The sequence below is a fragment of the Suncus etruscus genome, chromosome 10, assembly GCF_024139225.1.
Source record: "Suncus etruscus isolate mSunEtr1 chromosome 10, mSunEtr1.pri.cur, whole genome shotgun sequence".
In the NCBI taxonomy this organism is placed as follows: Eukaryota; Metazoa; Chordata; class Mammalia; order Eulipotyphla; family Soricidae; genus Suncus; species Suncus etruscus.
Genome location: NC_064857.1, coordinates 23199915 through 23209737, shown reverse-complemented (window position 1 = coordinate 23209737; position 9823 = coordinate 23199915). Strand labels below are relative to the sequence as shown.

General features: G+C 47.1%; 1 protein-coding gene across 1 annotated transcript; it reads right to left on the bottom strand.

Annotated features, from left to right (window-relative positions):
* Positions 1-4745: 4745 nt before the first annotated feature.
* RPL7 (ribosomal protein L7) lies at positions 4746-7966 on the bottom strand. The gene is made up of 7 exons (XM_049781840.1): positions 7943-7966; positions 7004-7181; positions 6396-6562; positions 5596-5733; positions 5385-5494; positions 5088-5297; positions 4746-4892 (listed from the first exon to the last, which is right to left on the bottom strand). The coding sequence occupies exons 1-6, from the start codon at positions 7954-7956 to the stop codon at positions 5089-5091; spliced, it is 816 nt and encodes a 271-aa protein (XP_049637797.1). The 5' UTR covers positions 7957-7966; the 3' UTR covers positions 4746-4892; position 5088.
* Positions 7967-9823: the final 1857 nt, after the last annotated feature.

Here is a 9823-nt window from a genome sequence, read left to right as displayed (position 1 = left end):
GCTATGGAGTCAGAGCTGGTTTTTCATTTGTTTCTTTAGGCTGTACTGGGAATAAACTCCAAGGCCTCAAATGCTCTACTCCTGAAGCCACATCCCAGGCCTGCACTGTTGCAATACGGGTACAATTTGCATGTAATTTCCAAAATGGACAAACTTAAAAACAAGAAATGTCAGAAGCCTTTTAGAAGGACCATGGTAATAGGAAATTCAAACTCATCATTAGCGATGCAGATAAAAACAAAGTTCAGATGAAGAGCAGGGTTTCTTATGCTTCAGAGTACAACCATTTGAAACTGGTTGCAAAATAGTAGTTGAAAATGGGGAGGAGCCAGAGTTCTCATGTTCATGACTCCAAAATAAGAGGGAGAAAAATGAGGTAGAACAGAACAGACTGTCAACCTCCAACAAATCTCCAGCCTTTTAAAGACCCTCGTGAAGAAAATCAGTAAGTCCACCATTTATAGATAGATCAGATATAGAAACAAGTAAAACTGGCAACAAAACTGGGGTTGGAACTATCTAGTTACAGAGGGTCCCAACCATTAACATGGTTAATGGTGCAAGCAGAGAAGAGAGATGGGGCAATCCAAAGAATGAATGGAAGCATGTTTGGGCTGGCCTCTGGTCTAATTTCAACTCTAAGGGAATATAAGCAGGGCGCTCAAAAGCGTGAAGCTTTTTGGGGGGAGGAAAAGGGGGTCACACCAGTAGTGCTCAGGGGTTACTCCTGGTTCTGCGTGCAGAAATCACTCCTGATAGGGTAGTGGGACCATATAGGATGCCAGAAAGTGAACCTGGGTTGGTCCCAGGTGGGCCCTACCCACAGTGCTTGCTATCTGCGCCAGACCCAAGGGTGGTCCCCACTTGCTAGGTGATGTGTGGTTGGCTGGTCCTGGGGAAAGAACAGATGTGGCAGGCAGATCTCTGTGTGGATTCATTCCCCTTTCTCAGTCTGACCCCCCCCCCCCCCCCCACACACACACACACACTTGTCAGAATCTGTGATGATCCATCAGGATCTGAGCCTGGTCTTTCCAAGGAGAAATGGGGTGGAATAGGCTGGAGGGGCCTAGGGTTCAATCCCCACCTCATCTCTCCACCCTGATCCCAAATGGCCCCTGGCCCTTTTCAGGGTGTGCCATACTCACTGTCCTCGAAGACCCACAGAGGGAGAGAAGGCCATCTTTGAGGGCTTGTGCGGCAGTGGCCAGGTCGGAGACTCCAGCATCTGTATTGGCATCTGGGGCCTTGCACACAGCGGTGGTAGGGGACACCTCTGCAGCCAACAGCGGCCCTGCGGCCTGCCGAGCTCCTGTCCCGGGCCCAGGCTTGCTGAGTCTCGGGGCTGGCCAGGGCAACGCGGGGAGCCACTTGGGGGGCAAGCATGCTCCTTAGCCAGCAGTCCGGCTACACTCGGGAGCTCCGTAGTGTAGCAGGCTGGCCTGGTTGGGTACTGCAGTGGCTGTGGCCCAAGCGCCCTGCTGGGCCAACAGACGCTGTGAGCCGTTGCTAGGCGCCAGGAGCTTCCAAGGGGTTGGGGGGGATGAGGATTAGGGTGGCTTCATCCTGGACAGAGCCTGGCAGGCAGCTGCCACTCACTCGAGCTGGACTGAGGCTACTCTAATAGGACAAGGGGTGCTGAAAGCAGGGTGAGTCGTGCCAGCCTGAGTGGGTTACACAAGATGTGCCTAGAGTATGAACTGGGGGAGTGGGCTGTCCCCATGGCTGAGGGTCAGTTTCCTGGGGTGCAGCTGATGATCTGTCATTAGCTAGGACCAGGCTCCCATAGGTATTGATTCCAACAGTGAGCAGCTCTGAGATCCAATCTTTGGTGAGAATCATCCCAAGCACCCTCCCCCGCCCCCCCCCCCCCAATTCTATGTTCTCTGCCTCCATTGTCTGGATTCCTGGGTGGAAAGGCTGAGCGTGTGTCCCCTCCCAAGAGAGCAGGATGAAGGATGCCTAACACTGCAGTAGCACCTACACTCTTGACAAATTATGTTTGGGAACTCTGGGTCTAAGGCTGCAAGTCTGGAGCTGGTATGGTTATATCAGATCCTACACAACTCCTGAGCCAGCTGCCTTCAAGATCCACTTTTCTGCTTTCAGTTGTTTGCTGCCTAACTTGATAGGTTTCTCCAGAACTTAAAATACTGGCCTTACTATATATATATATATATATATATTGTGTGTGTGTGTGGTTTTTGAGTCACATCCAGCAGTGCTCAGGGGTTATTCCTGGCTCCAGGCAGGCATGGGGAACCATATGGGACCCTGGGATTCGAACCGATGACCTCCTGCACACAAGGCAAATGCCTTACCTCCATGCTGTCTCTCCAGCCCTCTTTGATATATCCATTGAATTTTAATGTCTATCAACTTATAACTCACATTTGGAACCAGGATGGGAGAAATCTCTAAGTCCTAGTCCTGTGCTCAAAGATCACACAGGGTCTAGGGGGACAGACCATGTGATACAAATGTTGAATCTAAGTTGGTCACACGTGAGACAAGGTTCCTACTTGCTGTCATTGCAGCCTAAATTTATTGTATTAGACTTGTATACTGGGGACATATTTCTGGGGCAGAGGTTCAAGTAGAAAGTTAAAGCTCTGCTGTAAGCTCAATCTGTGAACTATTCATAAAATGGTAATTTCCCATCATATCCACTTTGGCTTTTGTAAAGACATTTCCTACTTTGCTCATGTACCCATTTAGTGAATCTAGTAGAATCAAATTCTGCCCTCCTTCGTGAACTGAACTGATTCTAACATTACTTCTATATCCCAAAATGGTCTTCAAATTACCCTACAATCAATTTGTCTTAAGTGTGTATGTATACGTCACAGCCAGTGCCTGCTGCTCTCACTATCCCAACCCCTGCTTCTATCACCAAATATGAAAGGATCAGCACGTTGCTAGCATTGACTCAAAAATTTGTTTTTGGGCCACATCCAGAAGTGCACTCAGGGGTTACTCCTGGCTAATTGCTCCTGGCAGACTCAGGGAACTATATGGGAAACCAGGGATCAAACCCGAGTCTGTCCAGGGTTGGCCATGTGTAAGACAGTTCTCCTTGTTCATCTTAATCGGGAACTGGTCCATCACTCAGTTTTGGGACAGCCTTAGATATTCTGGTGCAACTTACATGGTGCTTGTATTAGGCTGAATGTGTCATGTGGAAGCAGAAGGTATGCACATAACCTAGAAATAAGTGATCACATTACGCAGCATGTAGTTATTTTAAGCCAACACATCTATACTATTCTTTCAACCTTTAAGCCCATAGATCTGACAAGTGGTTTTCCTTCTTTACCTGAAGACTGTTAAGTGAGAAACACTGGCTTATACTACCTGAAACATTCCATCTTTTTAAGAGCCCTTTAAGTAAAATTTGCTGATATAAAAATCAGAAGCTGGGGCAGGAGAGATAGCACAGCGTAAGGCATTTGCCTTGCACAAATGGTGGTTTGAATCCCAGCATCCCATATGGTCCTGTGCCTGCCAAGAGCAATTTCTGAGCATAGAGCCAGAACCTCCCCCAATAGAAGTTATACAAGATCCCAAGCAACTTGCCAGCATTCCTACTTCACACTATATAAAGCATCCCTCAAAGAAATTAGGGACTGGCATGGTCAACATAAATTCAGCCCCAGCACCCCATATAATCTAGAGAGCTCACCAGGAATGATCCCAGAACACAGAGCCAAAAGTCAGTCCTTAACACTGCTTGGTGTGGTATAAAAATGAAGGTGGGAAGCAAATAGAAATGAATTTAACCTGAAAATTGGTCTAACAGAGTAGGTACTTAATTTGGATGGAGCCAACTAAGGTTCAACCCCTAGCAACCCTTTAGGTCCAAGGAATGATATTAAAGCCCAGAACCAGGAATAATCTTGGGTACCGTCAGGTATCGCTCAAATACCACTGTTTTTCTGGGGCAAAGGGCCTCAGCTCCATTCAGGTACTGCCCAAAACTAGATAGTAAAGTAAGGTGCTAGCCTTGCACACAGCAACCTGGTTCAATCCTCAGTACCACATACCAGGTGTGATCCCTTGAGCAAAGCCAGGAGTAAAGTGCTTGAGTACAGCTGGATGTAGCCCAAATAAAAACCTTGCTATTTGTAATGTAAATTTATTTTGCTTGAACAGTGGCAAGGACAGCAGGCACTGAGGGATAGAATTAAGTAGTTTTGGTCTGAACCCAAAAAACCAAAATGTCCTCCCCCCCCAAAATTATCTATGCAATGCTGGGTGCTGCTCTGTGATTTGCTGGGCCAGGCAAATCGTGCCTAAGATGCTCTTGGCCCACACCTATAAAGACAGAACAGAATAGTTGTTATTTTTTTGTGCACTGTTTCAAGTAAACAGCTAATATGTCAAAACTGCTCTTTCCACATTGCACCATAGCCATGGGCACACCAACAAGGACAATAAATGTCAACTTTCATTATATTCACTTATTTTATGGACCACATCAAAGGAAGCAGTGCCTTTGATCGAATCTGCTTCTGGAATACTGAAGCCATTGTTCTCTAGTCACTCCTATTTCAGAAGTCTAGCTAAGATAACAGATAATTATTTATGGAATGCCCAATTTTATGTTTTTGTCTTAGTTTTATTATACCCATTTCTGTTAACTCAATAGCTCAACTCAAGTTCTCTTTGTACAGGAGTTTTTTAACTAAACCCAGAAATGTTTTCACAAAACAGAACAGACCTTAGTTTTACAGGCATCAACAGTCTATCATTCTGACTTAATTTATTTGTAAAGAATTGCCTTAACAGGTAAGAGACTGCAAAAAAGTTTAGCAAAAAAGGATCACCAATTCTATTCCAATTTGAAAGCAATTGTTTATTGATTGACCAGATTACAAAAATATGGTAGGTACCTAAAAGGAAAAGAGAAAAAAAATTTAATGTTATCTAAAAGCTAGGCTTAATATCAAAGTCATAGACAACAGCAAGTTAGTTTCTGTTCTTCATGTAGATTTCCTCCCTTTTCCCACTAGAGTTCAAACCCAACCCATAATATGATTACCAATATTCTATACTAAAATCAAACTTCTGAGGATGTAGCCACTCACCTTAGTTCATCCGTCTAATCAGCCGGTTGATCTGGTCTTCCCTGTTGCCAGCATCTCCACCTTCTACAAAATGGGTGGTCTTTTTCTTCATCCCACCTCGAGGAGAAGATAACTTAAAGGGCCAGAGGAAGTTGTTTGCCTCTTTGAAGCGTTTTCCAACAGTGTAGATCTCATGAATCAGATCTTCCATGCAAACAATGCCATATTTACCTGAACATTAAGATTAGTGAAACTGTTGTTTGCAAAACTTATGAAATCTGACATTCAACAAACAATAGGGCAGAACATAAAGCTTACCAAGAGTTCTGGCAATCAATGCATTATCTGTTAGGGCAATTCGCTTCTTGTGGATTTTGCCATAACCACGCTTATAGATCAACTCATTTACTGACTTCAGGTTTGGATACCTAAAATATGAAAAACATAAAACATGACCAAAGTTCATTACTAATCAAAAAACTGAAACCATGCTAGCAGCCAATTTATCAAACAGAAAGTAAAGACATACCCCCACGCAATATAGGGTTCTACAATCCTCAGCATGTTAATTGAAGCCTTGTTCAGCTTAACAAAGGTGCCATTGAAGATCTGGCGAAGGCGAAGAAGTTGCAGCACCTTTCGGACCTTAGGGCTCACACCATTGATACTGCAATGACAAGGAATTTAGCAGACTTAGTTTTGGACCACTTAAGACCCACCTAAATAGACAAAAATACCAGTGCAAAATTATCACCACCCCTATTTCCATTCCAAGGCACTGCCATTTCCCTAGCAGTTTTCTAAATGTACTTTTATCTTTAGTAAATGAAGCCACCATTTTTTTTTTATTATTTTCAGGTAAATATCCAGGGCACTGAAACTTTCAAATAGAGGAGCATGGCTTGTCAAACTTTCCTCCCCCCCCAAACACCAACATTTATCAAGTGGTTAATTTTGAATTGGGGAATGTATGTGTACACATCACTGCTTAGAAATCTTTCACTGTTGTCAAAATTTTCAGGATCCTAACTTAGACATAATCATGTGATCACTTAGAATTGATGGGGGAGCAGAGCACAGGGCTTACAACTGAACTATAAAAACAAATCCCTTTGTATTTTATTTGGGGGAGGTAGAAAGGGATGTTGAGCAGTGTTCAGTTTATTCCTGGTGGGACATAGAAGCAAAATGGAACACAGGAGATTGAACTGGGATTGGTGTGTAAATCAAGAACCCTATCCATTACAATCTCCTAGGTTTTCTTTACTTCATCTGTCACAACTGTGAAGCCTTCGCTTTAAAATCTGAATGCATTGGAAAGGAACTCACCCTCTGATCCTGATGACAAAAGCCAATTTGGGTTCAGCAGGAACGTAAAAGTTGCCAGCTTTTCTTGCCATTCTAGCCATCCGAATCTCTGTCCTGTACATCTGTCTATACTCCTTGTGATAATGCTTAGCTTTTTCATAGATCAGCTTTCTCCTTGCCTTTCGAAGCTGCAAAACAATCATCTTTAAGGTCAGATCTAAATACGCAAGCCAAAGTCAATGACAACAGAATCAAGAGACCCAAACTATTAACAAGCAAAACACAAAATGGACCTGTTATACCAGTAGTCCAGGGAGCTAAGGGTGGAGAGGTGTGGGATGCATGCGGGGAACTATGGAAGTCATAGAAATGGCCCTAATTCATTGTCACAAAACATCTGAGACACAACTGTGAAAAACTTGTCATTCACAATGACCTCAATAAGAAGCTTTAAAAAAAATCATCTTTAACCCCCCCCCCCATTAGCAATATCAAACAAACACGGGGGAAGGGGTGTGTAAACAACTGAAAGACATCCACCTCATTTTCTAGCACATCCCCACACCCCAAACCAGGCCTCTGATCTCTGGCCATGCTGGAAGCCGTTCTGGAAGAAAAAAATATATTACCATCTTTTGGGCAAACTTCTTTCTCAGGCGCTTAATCTTCAGCTCTGCAAAATTCTTGCGCTTTTTCTTCAAGGTTTCTGGAACATCAGGAAGCTTCTTTTTCTTCTCTAATTTTGCTGCTGCTGCTGGCTTAGCAGGAGCCTTCTCTTGCTTAGCAGGAGCCTTCTTTTTCTTGTCTCTATGGTCAGCAAAAAAAAAAAAAGTGCTCAAAGCACTGCATCACCGAGCTAAAACATGGAGCACTTTCTTGTTCCCTAACATTGGATTACTGATACCTTTGCTTATTTCTGTAATGCAGGTCAAGAGGCTAATTTTTTAAGCTGATTTCTAGGCTAGAAACTTGCATCTGTAGATGAAACTTCAACACTCACCATCACGACACCGTCTATTGAAACGAGCCATCAGCAAGGCCTGCTCAACTATACTATCCATCTGGGGATCCCAGAGTTTTAATGCACCTTAACATTCTAAAACACGAAAATCTTCAGCTACCAAACAGGATCAAATCCCAGGAGCCACATGCTCAAGAGGAAAGGCCTGATATGCCGTGCAGGGCCTAAAGCGACTCAAAATGAACCAGACTGACTCTGAAATTGTTATACTCAGTATTATTATATTGATATCACTATTGTAACATTAGTATTACTATATTCTAAGATTCTGACTCAGATCATTCTACTTCTCCACTCAAATTAGCAATTTTTCACCCATTCAATCTTCAACCTCATTCCCAGCCCAGCCTCAAAACCCTTCCGCCCCAAAGACAGCTTGGCCCCCATTATGAGCTAAAAATGACCAAGAAAGCGTCAAACAGCGTCACAAAAGCACAGATCAAGAGTGGAAAGGTTCGAGCTACGACTAGTTCGGGGAGAAATGAGCCCAAAGGGCTCTGCTTTCGGGGATGGAGAAGGATTTTGGAAGACATCAAGAGCCACCTACTCTGCGCCCTCCATGGTTCCAGTCGGAAAAGAGGAAGTCGGCGCATGCGCACTAGCCACTTAAAGACGTACGCGCGTCCAAAGCCCCCACGAGGCATAGGTGTCCTCGCAGAAGCCGGAAAAAATCCAGAACTAAGAACTCGCCTGAGAGAGGCAAAGTTAAGAACTGCCCCTGATTCAGCCTCTGACAATTAAGATTTGAGGTCACAGTTGTGTATGACTGAGCAATAAGACCTGAAGCAAGATTAATGACACCTTAACTACACGGGGTCCTAATTTATAGGCTACGTTGACAGGCAATGGCTAAACCGCCCCTCGTCAATTACTCCAGTGGCACGGCCTTTCCCAGAAAACTACAAATCCCAGCATGCCCGTCGCTCCCCCGTCCTTGAAAAACTACAAATCCCAGCATGCCCTTCGCTCCCTCGCCCTTGAAAACTACAAATCCGAGCATGCCCTTCGCCCCCAGGCACTCGTCCTGAATGCAAGAAGGGCTACATTCCCGGTTGGCCATCCCTCTTGACACGGTGATGCTACTCAGACAATTAGTGTTCCTTTTGGGGGGGCTCATTTTCCGAGTGTTTTCCCGACATTTCGCTTCTCAGCGCCTTTTTTGCCTCTAGGCACCCTAGCACCCTCCTCCATTTCCATAGCCGCACTTCCGGGGTCCTTCCCGAGGTCCTCGTCCTACTCCAGCTTGATGGGGCTGTCTTCCGCAAAGCCTGATCGGCGTCTAAGTGAAGCAAGTGGCGAGCAGGGCCGGCGCTCGGGGCGACCGCGGCCAGCCCGGCAGGCGGGAAGTGGGACAGCCCTGGTCTGGAGCCTCGAGGCTAGGGCCATGCCCGAGGGAGGGGAGCAGGAGGGAGGGGAAGAGAGAGGGGAGGACGGGGTGGAGGGATGGAGGGGAGGACGAGGAGGAGGGATGGCAGGAGGGGAGGAGGGAGAAGAGGAGGGGACGTGGGAGGAGAGAGGGGAGGAGAGATGGGAGGGGGCGGGAGGAGGGATGGCAAGTGGGAGGAGGGCGGGGAGGAGGGCTGGAGGGCGGGAGGCAGGGCCGAGGCCGAGGCCGCCTTCCCGAGCTCTTCCTTCCCGGCGGGTCGCGTCGGCTTGCTTATATAGCGCCGAGCGTGGCAGCCCGCTCACAGGCTCCCTGGCGTGCACAGGGCGCGCTTGCGATGCGGGGTCCCGGGTCCGAGTGACAGCGTGCGGGGTGGTTTGGGGGGACGGCGAGACACGAGACCTCGGGCTGGGCAGAGCCAGAGCCGTTGGGCAGCGCTCGCTCGCTCGCCTGCACCGACTCTCTGTTGCTCTCTCTTTGCGCGCTCTCTCTTTCCTCTCTCCAAACTCTCTCTCTCTCTCTCTCTCTCTCTCTCTCTCTCTCTCTCTCTCTCTCTCTCTCTCTCTCTCTCTCTCTCTCTCTCACTCTCTCTTGGGGGGGCTGCCAGGGGGTCCCCGGGATTCTCTGTCTGTCTCTCTCTCTCTCGCAATAACTTGGGGCGACTTGACAAGTCAGTCCCACGCCAGGCCACGTCCCTCTCCCCACCCCGCTGAGCTGAGCTATTTGGGGGGCATCATAATCATCACTATTCTCATCATCGCCCATCCCCAGGGGACCGAGGAGGGGACCCCCCAAGCAAGCCCAGCTCAGCTCGGGCTGCTGCAACTGCTGCTGGTGACTTGGCACACGCGGGCAGCGCGCACCGCCTAAGTCCTTCTAGTAGCAACTCGCGGCTGTCACCGCCCCTTGCTTGCTTGCTTGCTTGCTTGCTTGCTTGCTTGCTTGCTTGCTTGCTTGCTTGCTTGCTTGCAGCGGGGACCGGGGAGCAGACTGTCCAGGCGTCCAGGCAGACACTCGGGGCCAGACACAGCCCGGGAAGGAAGG

Coding starts and splice junctions, on each gene's coding strand:
- RPL7 (XM_049781840.1), bottom strand. Junction 6,563..7,003: donor AGAAGTTTGCCCAAAAGATG/GTAATATATTTT, acceptor ATTGTTTTGCAG/CTTCGAAAGGCAAGGAGAAA. Junction 5,495..5,595: donor GAACCCTATATTGCGTGGGG/GTATGTCTTTAC, acceptor TTCATATTTTAG/GTATCCAAACCTGAAGTCAG.